General features: G+C 39.6%; 1 protein-coding gene and 1 pseudogene across 1 annotated transcript in view; both read right to left on the bottom strand.

Annotated features, from left to right (window-relative positions):
- Positions 1–3,148: 3,148 nt before the first annotated feature.
- On the bottom strand, positions 3,149–4,322 carry LOC131483351 (zinc finger protein 239-like; annotated as a pseudogene).
- Positions 4,323–5,938: 1,616 nt separating this feature from the next.
- The window catches only part of LOC131483350 (zinc finger protein 334-like), a 107,322-nt gene continuing 96,046 nt past the window's right edge, over positions 5,939–17,214 (bottom strand). The window contains exons 4-5 of the mRNA XM_058681286.1: positions 6,933–7,025; positions 5,939–6,027 (exon numbers count right to left, since the gene is read on the bottom strand). Coding sequence (XP_058537269.1) covers positions 5,939–6,027; positions 6,933–7,025 — 182 coding nt within the window. The remainder of the gene's footprint in view (positions 6,028–6,932; positions 7,026–17,214) is intronic.

The following is a 17,214-nucleotide window of genomic DNA, read 5'->3' as shown; positions in this document are numbered from 1 at the left end:
ATGTAAGATGGTAAGCTGGTGCTGTCCTCAACGTGGGATCAGCTGGGTGTGACTAGTTGGAAACTTGCCCACTCCAGCGCTTGATATCTGTGCTGTTAGCTCCAATCTGCCACCAATCTGTCCTGAGGAGTACTCAGCTCCCTTTTCATTTGTTGTTGGGTCAAATTATTAGGTAGGATACACCAGTTCATGCCTACCTTTACCTCTGGAGCTCCAGGAGCAGACCCAAGCTCCCTCCTGGCTGCTGCAAGGGCTGATTCTGTTGCTACCACTGGATCCCTGAGTATTATTGGAGTTTACATCACAGCTCACCTGTGGCTGGTAGGTTTTATGTACCCTGTAACACTGCTCCTCCACTGTCGCCTCTTCCCTGTGTTCAGGGGGTCTCCAGGTACATCCGTGTTGATTGCCTGACCCCTATGTTTTTCTGCAATCTGCTCTCTGTTCTTTACCCTGTCCAGTGTTTCTGTCATCTCGAATATGTCTGCACGCTTTGTCCTATGTGGCAGATTTATTTGCAATTATCCAAGTACACTCCATATTAATTTCCACAGTGGTTGTACCAGCCTACATTCCCACCATCAGTGAAATGAGTGTATCTTTCTTCCCACATTCACCCCAGCAGGTACTATTAACAGAGTTCTGAATTTAGGCCAGTCTCACTGGAGTTAGGTGGTACCTCAAAAAGTTAGGTGGTACCTCAACCTTTTTGGTTGGTGGGCCCTGGGTGTGAAATGCTCCTTCCATGTACTGTTGCAGTTGGTAGTGTCTGCAGAGTCTGGATTGTCGCTCACCCAGAGGTCTGAGTTGTCTTTTGTGGAATTTGAAAGGGGTTATTCTGCTTATTTAGCTGCATTGTGTCAGGTATGGTTGGTGTTTTTATTAATTTCATTTCTGGAATTCTGCAGAATTTGGAGGCTGTATTCCTTTTCAGTTCTTCAGAATGTTGATCTGACTGAGGTTGCACTGTAGAAAAGCTCACTGGTCCCTGAGAGCTTCACGTTTGGCTCAGGTCAATGTGTTATGAAGATTCCTGAGGATGTTGTAAGAAGGCTGGACCATCAGGCCTGTAATCTGACTCTCATTGGAGCTGGAGTCACAGCCAAATAAATAAAGCGGCAAGATTTCATCAGTATCACCTTATTCTTGACATTTATTGAAAAATAATCTCATGGAGTGGTACAAGGAAAAATGTAGGGTCTTGGAGCCAATTGCAGGAGTTGAAAGAGTTCAGCTGAAAGATTTTCAACTGAGGTCTCCATTTTGCAAGGCTGGCATTACACCAGCACATCTCAGGCACCTGTTGACAGCAAAATTCAAAGAGTTCATGCACAGGCTGGTATCTAGTGGTATTTAGCTCATGCAATGGCAAGAAACATACTGTGGGAAGTCATGATGTATAAAATTGGTGTAAATCTGAGAAGTATTGGCAGTAGCTGATACATAAATTCCAACTAATACATAAACACCAAGAATCTGATGACAATTTTTATACATCTAGAATAAACCTCCTAGGGACTTAGGTGTTTCCTGAGCAGCAAGCCTTGGCACCATCGAGTGAGGCAATGGTGTTCCTTGGCTGCAGAATTAGAGTAGACAAACTGGTGAAAGTTGTGTTTAGTGGGAAGATCTTACAAGCTGCTATAGAGTAGAAATGGGGGAGGCAGAACATTGGTTTCAATAGCACTCCCACCAAGCAATGACATTGTAACTTGCAAGTAGACATGCCTATCTCTCTGGACCTTTGACCCAAGTCACAGATCACATGTGACACCCAAGTTTGGGAGTTGTTTTTCAGGTCGCATGGAATTAGATCAAGATAATATGCCACCTGGGATGAAAGTTATGCCTGGGGCATGTTCATTACGTATGACTGGAAACAGGATGGGGGTTGCATTTAACTTCTTATCAGGGAAGTTTTGGGAAGCAGAACTTCTCCAAGGACAGAGAAATTGGGGTACAGCCCACCACTAGCTGCATGCCCATTGAACAGGCCAGGTTGGAGTCTCAGCGAAGGGTATTGTCAGGGGATTCTCCAGGGACACAGCATGTGTATGGTTTCCCACGTAATTGATGCAGACAGAGAACTTACTGGTGATCTACACTAGAGTATGAAAGGAGACAGAGGTCAAACAGGATCCACATTTAGCCAAATGACACAAGAGAATCTCCACTTCATACAAGATTCATCCTTCACAAATGAATCTTTAGTGTTACATTTGACACATGCACCATTATATGTGATTCCAATATTAGCCTGTACTACAATGTGGAATTTTGAGATTCTAAAAATGTTATAGTAGACAAATCTGTAAATGATAACCATGGAATAGCAAACAAGTGTTATTTATAGAATATTTATTATGCTAATTAAAATCTGAAAGCAAAACTCATTCACATTTTTCACCTCACAATAAAAGATCATGAACAAATCACATTTGAATTATTTTACCAGCACAAAGTCTGTGTTCTGAAAGATGGTAACACCTCACATTTATCATTTAATACTTGCTGAGAGTTTCAAACTGTTTGTCTACATGCATTGCAGTTTTACAGTGATATCCATTTGCACTCTAGCTAATGCTCGCTACATTCACTTTCTAAGCTCCAATAGGTTATGGCAACAGTTTTATGGTAGCTAGTTTTCCTGTTGGCATGATTTTGGATTTCTGAGCTTCATGGTTCTGCTGAAGATTGACATTCAGAAAAGTGATTTTTCAGTCAATGCAGTGATGTTTCATTCATTTCTGTGGGTATGTTATAAATAATGTGGTTACAATTTCTACTACACTCAAAATGTGTTTGTGTATAAATTATTCCACACTTGTCCATAAATTTACACTGTGAATGTTTTTCCATACTCATTATATATCATCTTTGTGAATTTGCTCATGTAAAATGAGACATGACTGTAGGTAAAGGCTTTTCCACATGCACTACATTTTAAGGCTATACTCTATGTGGATTCTCTAATGCAAGATTAAGTGTGAGCTAGCTAAAGGATTCCCCACTCGAACATTAATCACATTTTTGCCCTGTGTGAATTGCCTGAGTCTAATGAAAATTGTGGGCTTCTGCACAGTCTACATTCATGATTTTCCCATGTGAATATACTCACGTGCTATGATACATGACTGCAAAACATTTTCTACACTGAGTACATCCATAATAAGCCCCCCCATGTGGATTCTCTGATGTTTAATGGGGGACCTGAGTGGTAGGTAAAGGAATTGCAAAATTGGCTACATATGTAAGGTTTTTCACCTGTGTGGATTCCCTGATGCCTGATTAGGTGTAATTTCTGAGAAAAAGCTTTTTTCACAATCAGGACATTCCTAGCATTTTTCTCTTGTGTGGATTCTTTAATGTGTATTGAGACCTGACTGGCCTGTGTAAGCTTTTGCACAATCAATACATTCACATGATTTTTCACTCAGTGTGGATTCTCTGATGCCTGATTAGGTGTATCTTCTGAGAAAAAGCTTTTCCACAATTACTACATTCATAAGGTTTTTCCCCTGTGTGGATACTCTGATGGACAATTAGAGATGACTTCTGAGAAAAAGCTTTTCCACACTGGCTACATTCATGAGGTTTTTTCCCCCTCTGTGGATTCTCTGATGTCTAATGAAAACTGAACAGTCTCTATAGGTTTTTCCACATTCACTACACTCATAAGGTTTTTCCCTGGTGTGGATTATCTGATGTCTAATAAAAACTGAATGGTGTCTAAAGGCTTTTCCACATTCAGTACACTCATAAGGTTTTTCCCCGGTGTGGATTCTCTGATGTATGATTAGGTCTGACTTCTGAGAAAAAGCTTTTCCACACTGGCTACATTCATAAGGTTTTTCTCCTGTGTGTTTTCTCTGATGTCTAATGAGAGTTGAGCCTTCACTAAAGCCTTTTCCACATTCAGTACACTCATAAGGTTTTTCCCCGGTGTGAATTCTCTGATGTATGATTAGGTTTGATTTCCAAGAAAAAGCTTTTCCACACTGACTACATTCATAAGGCTTTTCCCCTGTGTGGATTCTCTGATGCATAAGGACAGCTAAGTGGTTTCCTAAAGCTTTTCCAGACTGGCTACATTCATAAGCTTTTTCCCCTGAGAGGAGCCTGTGATAATTAAAGAGACCAAAGTAGCTGTTGAAGGCTTTTCCACACTCACTACATTCATACATTTTTCCCCTTGTGAGAAGTCTGTTATGTCTTTGCAGAGATAATTGTTCATCAATGGCTCCCATAAGCTTATTGTATTCACATTTCTTCTCTCCAGTGTGAAGAATCTGATTCCTTATGAGTTCTGACTTCTGGTACATATTTTCATTACATTCATTGCACACATAGAAATATTCTCCTGTGTCAGTTCTCTGCTTGGTGGTAAGGCAAGACTTACAGTTAAAAGATTATGTACAGTAACTGCATATATAATGACTTTTTGCTGTCTGGCTTATCTGATTTATTTTGACACCTGTTGTATACATAAAAGATTTCTCACTCTTGAAATGTCCATGGAGTTTCTCTCTTAACTGTGTTTCCTGATGTTTGACAAAATAAAGATTGTTGCGGAACATTTTTGTCTCAATTTGAATTCTTTCTGTCACATTGACAGGTTGTTTATGATATGGCTTTTTAGTATAAACTTGCTCACACATAAGGAATATCTTCTTCCCACTGAAAGTTATTTCTTTCTCATTTTGTTCAAAAGACTGTAGACAAATATGTATCTTGTCCTGTTGAGTCAGACTTTCCCAACTCTGGAGGCTATTCTCAGGAACATTAGTAGAACACTTGCCCCCAAATGGCATTTCGTCAGGCTTCCTGTAGAAACAAGAATTGAAATAAATTATGGAGTCTCTCCACCCTTTTAAGATACAGCACACCTCTGGCATACAAACAAATATTTCTTAATTTTAAGCCGGAGCTATGTGGCTTGACTCAATAGAGAGAAGATTGCACAAGGTCTGTAAGCCTTCTGTCAAGTCTAAATGAACCAATAAAAATGACCCTTTGCTCCCCATGTCTCTGCATAAGCCTGGAGAGTGCACCCACCCAGTGTCCCACACAATCACCTCCCTCCTAGTCTGGCTAAAACTTCAGATAGATTATACTTTCAAGTGGGTGCAAATAGAAAGCATAGCAGTTTAATACTTAAGGGCTGTAACCACCAAACAGCTTCTTCTGAGTCTCCCATAAAGATGCCAGGTTGAAATATTTTGGGATGTCTGACTGCTTTCCTGGTCCAGAAGGAGTGACCAGGATGTTAAGTAGGGCTGCCAGGATGTGAACCAATGTTGATATGTGATCCCAGCAAGTATAAGGCATGGGTTTAGCCACTAGGATACCATGCTATGCTCCTGGGTTTGATCTTTGCGATGACCTATTTGAACTTTTGGTTGACACCCGCTACAGTTCCTAGATGAATTGAGAAAACCTGTTTCTTTGTCTCCTCTCTCAATATGATTACTCACATGGCTTCCTATCTCTGAGACCCAAACAGCCATAGAATGGCAAAGGTACATTTCAAATGTACAATAGGAGCTATTTCCTGGCTGGTTGAATGAATGGGAAAAGCCTTACCAACAGGTTCCTGCCTAGACAAGGAAGAGTCATGGGACACTTAAAAACCTAAGACATTTTACTGTCTCCCTCTCTCCATTCAAGAGGCACACCATCTCTGGACTCTCTCCCAAGAAATACTATTCAGTTCTCTCTGATTTTTACATTCAGTTGGTCACTTTGCAAATAAAACTTCTATCTGCATATATATATATATATATATATATATATAGTTTATACATATATAAAAATATATATAAAGAATAAAATTATTTCACAAATGTGTTTTAATATCCAATTTTCTTTCAGTCCCTGTTTCACTTACGGTCTGAGCTAATATTAAGCATATTTGGGAATGCCTCTCTCTTTGGAATTTTTATGTAATTTTTATCATTACAACTTGCCTGAAAATTATGAATTGACTTTGCTGATTAGCTCCAAGCAGCTCATTCTTTCTGTAGGGATCTGAAATGAGAAAAAGAGTCACCATATTCATCAATCACACTGAAGAGTTTCTTCTCCAATGCCCAAGGAAAGTCAATGATGTTTGTTGCCATTCTAGATACAGCAGATTTTAATATTTTTTTAAAGATTTATTTATTTTATTACAGCCAGATATACACAGAGGAGGAGAGACAGAGAGGAAGATTTTCCATCTGATGATTCACTCCACAAGTGAGCCACACCGGGCCGGTGCACGCTGATCCGATGCCGGGAACCTGGAACCTCTTCCGGGTCTCCCAAGCGGGTGCAGTGTCCCAATTCATTGGGCCGTCCTCATCTGCCTTCCCAGGCCACAAGCAGGGAGCTGGATGGGAAGTGGAGCTGCCGGGATTAGAACCGGCACCCATATGGGATCCCAGGGCTTTCAAGGTGAGGACTTTAGCCGCTAGGCCATGCTGCCGGGCCCCGATTTTAATATTATTAAAATGTGGACATTTATGAGCATTACATCTTTTTTACTAATGTATTCATATAACTTTTTTAAAATAAAAATTACAGAATGTGGCACAGAAATTGAAAATAAGGCTTGGGGTTTCTTATATGCCATAACAGTGCCAATTTGTTTTGCCTTGGCTATTCTGTTTCAAATACAACTTCCTGAAAATGTATCTGGGGAGATGGCAGATGATTCAAATGCTTGGGATCATTGAAAAAGCCAATATGTAGTTCTATCTTTATGGTTATAGGCTGGCAAATCTGAAAGTCACTGCTAGAATAAACCCAAATATGGAGACTGTAGAATGCCTGTTTCTCATCAGCTGTCCTTTAGGAAGAAACTTTAAAAAAGAAAAAAAAAATCAGAGAGAATTCCATTCAACATGGACTGAATTATGTATCAATTAACTACTCACTATGTGCTAATCTACCTGAAAGTGCCTGGTTGACAGAGCTTTCCACTGTCTGTGGTACTGATTCTTGCTCCAACTTGAGGATCACATCAGGCTTTGTCATTTGGTACCCTGTCCATGGAAAATGATGCAAACATTGCAAAATCACTACTAATCCTATCAACTACTAAACCTGATACATTCTTCTTTCATTTGTCATCTATACTTCTGTACATCTCTTCTGCTTGGACAGTACAGAATTTCACTCACCCACAGACAGCAGATTATTATAGGTCTCAAGCATCACCTCTCTGTATAGGGTCCGCTGAGTATTGTCCATATTCTGCCATTCGTCCTGGGTAAAGTGCACAGCCACATCTTCAAATGACACCAACATCTGTAACAGCACATGACTCCTCAGTTCTGGATCACCACAAAGAAATACTGACAGGGTATTGTATGTATATTTAATTTGCAATTCTTATGGATTCAGTTTAAATTACAATCAATACAGCATCATAGAGTAATAATGAAATGAAAATTTCTTGTCCTGTATTATTTTTGCAATTCCAATACTTCAATGAAGCATTCTTTATTCTCTTAAAGGTTGTTTTCTCTAAATATTCAGATTCTAATGAATTGTTGAAGGTACCACTAGAACACACTTTCAATCACTCCTCTTTGGGTGGGCATCTGGATTATTTCCATGTCTTCACTATTGTAATTGTACTGCTCTAAATATAGCATTACACATCCCTTGCCCTATGCAGTTTTCATTTCCTTTGGGTATATTCCTAGGAACAGAAGAGATGGGTCATATGGTCATATGGCAGGGTTATTTGCAGTTCTCTAAGCACTTTCCATACTGATTTCCATAGTGGTTGTACTAGCCTGCACTCCCACTGGGAGTTGGAAATTTGGAGAGGGATCCCAGAGCTTACATAATTATACCATAAAATTGAAACTGAAAAAAAATGCAAAAAATACATTTCTAGTAAACACATCACTCTCATCTTGTCCCTGTATTTGCCATTCTGATCTTCAATTAAATTAAGATCAATAAACATAAACATTGAGCCAAAATACTAACTCAGGAATTGTATTATTAAGCTGAGTGTAATTCTTCTGTGTGTGTTTCATTTGCAACTTCCTTGGATGCAGCTTAATTTATAACCTGTTTAGCAACATAGAGTAAAACCAAAATAAAATATCTTGTTCTGAATTATTTTTGCAATTCTGAAGTTACAATTCCTTTATTCTGTATCAGATTGTTTTCTGTAATAAACATATATATAATATGGCACAAAATATTTAGAAAATCTTTGAATAATGTGTAAATGTTTTTCTCACACACCCTGAGATTTTTAAAAATCATATTAAACAATAATAAGTTTCAATTTTCTTATTCCAACTTGAAATAATGAAATAATGGAAATATTTCTAAGATAAACTTGAATAAGTAAATATTTTCTACTTTACTAGAATTATATATATATTTGCTTCCAATAATTTAAAATATATATGTAAGTATCCCATAATCTTTTATTTTCATTTTTGAATATGTACATATTAATATTCTTTCTACTTTCTGTTTTACATTTTATGGAATAACATTTAAATTAAACTAAAATTTTAATTACTACATAGAGAACTATAGCATAGTAAGGACACAAATTGCAATCTCATACAGAACTATCTTCTTATATGCAGCAGCTAATAACACATAGTCACAGCCTGCATGCTGAGCAGAAAATACACATATAAGGGAAATGCCACAAAGTAACAAACAGATTTTTAAAATTATATTTTAGAAGTCCTTAAACATTAACCACTTCTCTGGTTTTTCTTGTCTTTTTTTCTAGTTAATTATTTACTGAATTTATGTACAGAATTTATGGACTTATTTACAGAATTAATGTAGCTCATACACATAATTTTAGCAACAGAATTATACTTCTTCTGTATCTTTCATTTTTCCCTGTTACATTTCTAAACATCTTATTTATGTTTTAAATTCACATTGCACTCAAGACCTTAATTTTTTTTCCACTAAGTGATTCAAATGAAAGTTAAATGACCTGAGTTTAATAGATAAGGCCAATAAATGTCATGGAATAAAAAGATAAGTTTCTTCATGGCATTGTAAATTTCTATTTTTCTTCCTATTGTTGAGTTTCTAGTGTGGCTTTTCATTTAAGGGGATGTGCAGTAACTGTGAAATGGGGACTAACATATCCAGATGTAAGGATACAATGCAGTATGCATTTCTACTTTCAGACTAAAGATGGGCTCCCAATGAAACTGTTTACTATATGATAAAAGGATGCTGGACTCTCTGCCATTGTCCATGCCCATAATAATGGACATATGACTGTGTATGAAGAACTATACTTTAGTAATGATATAGGGGAACTCTGTAGGGGAGGGGAGTTGGGGAGGGGATAAGGGAAATCCCAGGGGCCCATGGAACTGTGTCATATAATGATGATAATGATAATAATAAGTTAAAGAAATAAAAATCAATCTATATAAAAAAAAGATAAGTTTCAATCACACACAGTTTACAAACATAGATCATTAAAATGAGAGTAGAATATCATCCTTCACCATTTGTTTGACAAAGATATGAATCAAAGAGATAGGATCTCACTTTTTTATTGTTTGTGATTCTTTAAGCTATTCTGCATAATAGAATGTCATATCTATATATCTGTATTTAGGATATTTCACTGAATATCTTACCCTCCAGTTACAGCTATTTTGATGAAATCCACAGAATTTTATTTTTCACATCTAACAGTCTATTGTATGCATAGAGTATGTTTTAATTATTCAGTCATCTAATGATGCACACCTCGATTCATTCCATATTTGGGCATTATGAACAGTGTTACTATAAATAAGATGGTTACAGCTATCTCTTTCATACCATGTGTTCATAACTTTCAGAACATACAACTAGCTGTAAGATTGCTCAATCATCCAGCAAGGTAATGTTTAATCATCTAAGAAATTTTATACTATTTCCCACAGTTACTGAATTGATTCATAATCCCACCAACACTGTATAGTAGTTCCCACTGTTTACACCATCATTGGCATTTTTTACCTTTCCTCCGAATATTAATAGCCATTCTGATAGGGATGAGATGATATTTCATTGCGATTTTCACTTATATTTCCCTGATGGCTACTTTCTGAGAACTATCTAACTGAGCTCCTTTTGTCATTGACTTACCAAACTGGGGAGTTTTATGTTTTTGTTTTTTTTTTTTAAGATTTTTATTGGAAAGGCGGATATACAGAGAGGAGAGATAGAGAGGAAGATCTTCCGTCAGATGATTCATTCCCCACGTGGCTGCAATGGCCAGAGCTGAACCAATCTGAAGTCAGGAGCCTCTTCTGGGTTTCCCACCCGGGTGCAGAGTCCCAAGACATTGGGCCGTCCTCGACTGGTTTCCCAGGCCACAGGCAGGGAGCTGGATGGGAAGTGGAGCTGCCGGGACTAGAACCGGTACCCATACGGGATCTCAGCACGTGCAAGACGAGATCCTTAATCACTATGTCATCACGCCAGGCCCGAGTTTTATGTTGTTAAGATTACATAGAGATTATGTCAGAATACTTAAGATCTACATCGAAAATCTGTAAAACCTACTATACCCTCAATACGCTATGTTAACCTGTAATGGGGGGGAGTGCAGGGAAATCTTTCAGGACCATAAAAAGAGTGAGAAAAAAGTACAATATAGCCTATCAAGATCAAATCTGGTAATTCATAGATAACAGACTCAAAGTGGCACTAAACAACAATAAAACTACTATACCAATGCATGGGGGGGGAATCGGGTGCGATCCCGACAACCTCTTAACAGGAGGTCATGTGCGTGGAGCAGGGGAGCACTCCAGGGTGGAGCAGGTGGTAAGGAGAAAGCCTGGATCCCAACCATGAAGACTCCCAGACCTTCACCACAAACTATTAATACGAGCAACAAGGACTATATCCCAACTGCCAAGGAGGCCACAGGGAATTGGATGCCCTCGGAGGCCAAGTACTCTGAGGTCACCCACCCCCAACCGGAGCTTCCACAGGGGATGGAAGAAGTCCAAACACTACCGTGCAAAAACCAACGTCATCGGAAAGACAACCAGAAGCCCTGAGTGGTCTGCAGAAACAGAAGAACAATAAACGTCCTTCCGGACCAGGGAGGAGAGCTTTCTCTGGTCCGAGACTGGCTCCACCTCTGGACCCCCCCTCCCTCGCAATGACCATCGGGATCGCTTCGAAAACCCCTCACAGCAAACAAACAATCATACAAACTAAAAAAAAAAAAAAAAAAAAACCTAAAATAAATAAACAACAGAAAGTAGAACTTGAAATCTGACAGGAAAGAGCTGGCATGGATTGGCTCATGCCTCGCTGGGTGGGTCACAAAGATTAGTTTTACTCCTCACCATGGTGCTGAGGATTTTCCTGCACACTCCCCCCCCCAAAAAAAAAAAAAAAAAATGTTCTGCACCTAAAATGTTGACATATATCTTGTTAGAGTTACAAGCCAGTCTGGATTATCCTAAAATCTGCCAAGATCAGCAAAATTTTACTTCAACACAACAACTGGCTAAATACTAAGATGAAATGGACACGAAACAGCTGAATGGTGCCTTATGGCCATTTTAAGGTATAGAGCAGCCGGTCCTGTATATGAACTAAATTGAAATGTCAATGAGCTAATCATAGGTTGTGGCTAGGACTTGTTTTCCTTTTTTTTTTTTTTTTTTTTTTTTTTTCTTTTTAATACACTGGTTACTCAAAACCATGTCAATTCCATAACATTGCAAATTGCTGTTGATGTTATATTGGGACTCTTAATTGACTGTGATGATATTCTGCCAGCTCAAACTTCAGACCAGAAAAGGTCTCCCCAAGAAACTGTTCAACCAATCTGGACAATAAGTAGCTGGACTCTATGCTTGGTATATGTTTGCAATGAAAGAATCTTGATTGAATTTGAACTGTAATACTGCATCAAGGTGGAGGAATCCACCGGGGGGAGGGGAGGGGGAGGGAGGGGGGGATTCCCAGAGCCTATGAAACTGTCACATAATGCAAAATAATTAACAATAAAAAAAAAAAAAGATTACATAGAGATTGAGGGGGCCGGGGGCGTGGCCTAGCGGCTAAAGTCCTCACCTTGAACGTGCCGGGATCCCATATGGGCGCCAGTTCTATTTTTTTTTTTTCACATGATAACGCTTTTATTGCTCTGGTTAAATACAGCATACAAATGATTTAAAGTTGATAAAGAAGCCTATTAAATGAATACATCCCTTTTAAAGGAATTGGTATTGGTTTTCTCCTTTTTTTTTTAATTTAATTTAATTGTATTGTTGTTGACAATCTTTACATAGTTAATTGCGGTTAAAAACAAAAAAGGTTCAGGGGATATAGGGAAGTGGGTAATACTATTATGTCCATATTGTTTCCATCATGTATCTGAGGTAAAGGGGGATATTCAGGGAGAAGCCCCACCCAGTTTCCCGCCCACCCCAAGTCCCGGATGTGGGGCATGCTCTGAGATATTTGCTCAAGTGGTTTTAATAGTTCTCCAGTTATGAATCGCTGCCACTTTTGTTTGATGAGGTCATCCACTGATTCATATGGTCCATCATAAAGTCACGGTTTGCTCCATATTTCGCTGCCAACATATAGCTGAGATGAATGATTGACCTGTTCTGTCTTCTGTCTTTTCTTGGTTAGAGTTCTGAGTCCAGCAGTTCGATTGGGGAGATCTCCAAAGAAACTTTGAGGTATTCCCAGACTAGATTCTTGTATGTTCTAGCAAGCACAGGGCCCAGCACATACTTGGCCCCGATCAGCTGGTGGTTTCAATTGCTGGGTTGGTTCTGTTTTCAGTCCCGAGTTGCACTGGAACCAATGGGTGTTGCAGTCCAGTCTGGTTCTGCCCAGCACATACTTGGCCCTTACATCAACCAGTTGGAGCTGCAGCCTAGTCGGGGCAACCCACAATAACCCCCATCAGGCCCAGTATGTGTAGCAGTAGACCAGTCTGTCCCCCATCCCAGTGGGCTCTTGTACTTGTCAATGGGTATTAAAGCTTAGTTCCATCTAACCAACTCAACCATCCAGCCCTCACGGATGTTATTGATTGCCTCTCTGTCTAGCCACCTCAGCCCCCATCCTAGTTTTCATGCCCTCCCGCGGAACTAGTGACCCGGGAAGGGGGAACCCACTTTTTCCCTCCCAAGTCTCTCTCAGTCCTGGTTTATACACTCTTTAGGTGGTTCTGTGATTTGACTTGACAGAATTAGTCCCCAGTGCCAGCTTCTGCCAGCTGATGCTGCGGCCAAGCCCAAACACCCCTCACCTGCTCTAATTTATGCTTGCACCCACAGGAATAATCATCCCAGCCTGGCTTTTCCCTGATCTAGTCCACATGCAGTGCACAGGTGTTGCAGCCTTGCTTAGTCTGGTCTGTCCCCATCCCAGCCCATCCTCTCCAGTGGGAGAAGCTGTCTGGCAAGGGGACCATGGGCGCCAGTTCTAATCCCAGCAGCTTCACTTCCCATCCAGCTCCCTGCTTGTGGCCTGGGAAAGCAGGAGAGGACGGCCCAATGCATTGGGATCCTGCACCCGCTTGGGAGACCCAGAAGAGGTTTCTGGCTCCTGGCACCGGATCAGTGCCAATGGCCCGGTGCAGCTCACTTGGGGAGTGAATCATTGGATGGAAGATCTTCCTCTCTGTCTCTCCTCCTCTCTCTGTATATCTAATTTTGTAATAAAGTTAATCTTTAATAAAAAGATTACATAGAGATTGAAAGATAAAACTCCCAATTTGAACAACACATGGAACTTCTTGTGTCGTTGTATTGGACCAATTTTAAAGTGCAATGTAGAATCTGAAATCAAAGCTCAAAAGGGGTGAATAGTAGAATGAGATTTCATTTCATCTGGCTGAGAATGCAAAACTGTGCTTTTGGGAAGGACTTCATTAATATGACACACTCTGATGAAAGCACTGGAGATACAGTGACACTTGGGATGTTATCAACTAACATTGTGTGTAATTTCAGACTTCAGCAGAAATTTACGACTGTGAAAACCAAATGCTCCCCAAATCAAGCAAATGCTATACTCCTAATAATCCAAGAAACACATACTATAAGTACAATCTCCTTAGGGAAAAAAAATATTTCCAAATGAAATATGACTTTCTTCAGACTTGGGGATTTTCTGTCTTCCTGTTTTTGACAGATTTCTTTACTGAAAATCACTGAAACAGAGAGAGAAGTTGGAGAATTGGGCCTGACAGAGTAGCCTAGGGGAGAAAGCCCTCACCTTGCATGCCCTGGATCCCGTAGAGGCACCAGTTTATGTCTCAGCTAATCCACTTCCTATTCGGCTCCCTGCCTATAGCTTGGGAAAATGGTAGAGGACTAGCCCAAGACTTGGAATGCTGAACCCATGTGAAAAACCCAGAAGAAGCTCCTGGCTTCTGACTTCTGATTGACTCAGCTATAGTCATTGCTGCTACATTGGGAGTGAACCAGCAAACAAAGAATCTTTCTCTCTGTATCTCCTTCTCTTGTATACTTGCCTTTCCAATTAAAAATATATATTCTTGTATAAGTTTTTCATTTTTATTTTTGATGATGTTTACATAGATGATCAAGAGTGGGAGGTTCAAGGGTCAGGAAAAAGTGGTGTGTTCTTTGTTTTCAAATTTTCTATTTTTTCTTCCTGTATAATCCTTTTTTAAGTTTTATTTTATTTTTATTGGAAAGTCAGATATACAGATTGGAGGAGAGACAGATAGAAAGATCTTCCATCTGATGACTTACTCCCCAAGTGAGTAAAATAGCCGGTGCTATGCCAATGCAAAGCCAGGATCCAGGAATGTTTTCCATGTCTCCCACATGGGTTCAGGGTCCTAAGGCTTTAGGCCATCCTCAACTGCCATCCCAGACCACAGCAAGGGAGTTGGATGGGAAGTGGAGCTGCTGGGATTAGAACCAGTGCCCATATGGGATCTCGGCGCATTCAAGGCAAGGACTGTTACTCGTGAGGTCATGCCACCAGGCCCATCCTGTATAATCCTTAAAAAGGTTTAAGACACATGAAGACTACAAGATCTAAAAACCACAAAATTAAATTCATTAAGTAGTTTCTCTGGTCACATGGAATTAAGTTAGAAATCAGTTAAAAAATAAATTTAGCGCCTGGCATGGTAGCCTGGTAGCTAAAGGAGACCCAAAAGAGGCTCCTGGTATTACTAGGATTCCATATGGGCACTAGTTCGTGCCCTGGCTATTCATTTCCCTTCTAACTCATGATTTGTTACCTGGGAAAGCAGTAGATGGTGGCCCAATACCTTCAGACCCTGCATCTGCATGAGAAACCCGGAAGAAGCTCTTAGCTCCTAGATTCAAATTGGCTCAGCTCTGACAGCTCTGTTTATTGTGGCTAGTTGAGAAGTGAACCAGTGCATACAAGAAGTTTCTCTTTGTCTCCGAATTTCCAATCAAAACAAATTGAAAGATAAATTTAACAAATTGCATCTTAACAATGGCATTATAAGTCAATTTGTAGTCATCCAAATTTCACCCCTATTTATACATTACAGCCCATTCAATGTGGGCTGGTTTTAGGAATTGCTTCACCAACATTGAATATAGATGGGAGGTTGAAAATTTATTAAGGTCAATGGATGGTAGAGTTACAGGACAAATTGCATCAGTTGCAAATTAAATAGTAATTTTGTATTACAATGTAAATATGATTGTCAACTTACATGTTATCTGGTGGGCATGAATAATAGCCTACCTGTCAATGACCTGAGGTATGGCTTCCAGCTGTGCATTCAGAACTTGACCTGTGAAATGATTGGAGGTTCTAAAGAGATAGACATTTCTTTCAGTCAATTACAGTGTCATTGTTGAGGAGGAGGACAGTTGGGGACTCCTCCTCTGCTGTCTCCTTTCCTAGTCCGTAGGAGTTGTGCTCACTTTATGGTACAAGGATATGTCCACAGGGTGTCCTGAATCCAAAAATCACTGACGCTTCACCCCTTCATTGGTCTCAGTGGCTGTTCACAGGAGACGCAAATGCAATAAAAACAGGTTCCAAAATGGACAAAAACTAAGATATTTCTACGAAGATAACCAAACGTAAATTAGCATGAGAACATTCTCAGCATGGTTTATCATTAAATGAATGGAAATGGTAACCACTATGAGATACCACTTTAAATGCATTACAATGTATTTCATTAAAAAGTGTTCACAAAGAGAAACTGAAATTAAACATTATTGATCTAAGTGTAAAATAATGAAACTAATATTAGAAATGGCAATAAAGGACTCCCTATGTTGTTAACCTTCTCACAAATTTTGGAACCAGTAGCGGGTATGACCTGGAAGAAGCAGGGAACAGGTCAGTGTTTTCATGGTCTGCCTCTGTTTCCTTTTAATCCTGTTAGCATTTCTGAACTGAACTGTGCCAAGCTGAGCGAGCTTCCCATAAGTGCACAGTTCCTGTCCTGAGTGGTCTACTTTCAACTCAGGTTCCTGCTTTTGTTCTGGGAAAGCAAGAGAGGATGGCTCATTTCCATGTGGTAGACACAAAAGAGGCTCCTGGCCTTAGGTTGGCATAGCTCTTGCCATTGCAGCCATGTGTGTAGTAAAGTTACACATGGAAGATTTCTTTCTCACTCTTCCAACTTCTCTCTGCAACTTTGCATTTCAAATAAAAACCGAAGAGACTGCAACAAGGGGATAGCCCTGTGCTTTAGCAGATAAAGACACTGGCATCTTATATGTACATTGCCTCATATCCTACATGCTCCACTTCAGATCCAACTCCCTGACAACAGGCCTGGAAAGGAAATTAAGGATTTCTCAAGCACTTGAGTACCTGTAATCTAGTTGGAGATATATATCTAGTTGGATAATATTCCTGACTCATGGTTTCAGGCTTACTCACCTCTGCACATTCTGGATATTTGAGGAGCGAAACAGCAGATGGGAGATGTCTCTCCATTTCCCTTTCTTAGTTCTGCTTCTCAGATTAATAAATCTTTAAAATCTTAAAAATTGGAAACACTGGAGATGGCTCAAGCACTTGAGTGAGAGACTCAAATGGACCTCCTGGTTATTCTCTGACATGCTCCAGCACTGACCATTGCAACCAATGGTAAATCAATCAGCAGATAGCAGACAGGTCTGTCTCGGTCTCTCTCCTTCCTTTTCTGCAAGTCAATATCTAAAATAGATAAATAGATTCATTTAAATCTTTAATAGGCAA

This window comes from Ochotona princeps, chromosome 25, assembly GCF_030435755.1.
Source record: "Ochotona princeps isolate mOchPri1 chromosome 25, mOchPri1.hap1, whole genome shotgun sequence".
Classification (NCBI taxonomy): Eukaryota; Metazoa; Chordata; class Mammalia; order Lagomorpha; family Ochotonidae; genus Ochotona; species Ochotona princeps.
The sequence above is the reverse complement of the archived record's forward strand: the minus strand, read 5'-3'. Positions and strand labels throughout refer to the sequence as shown.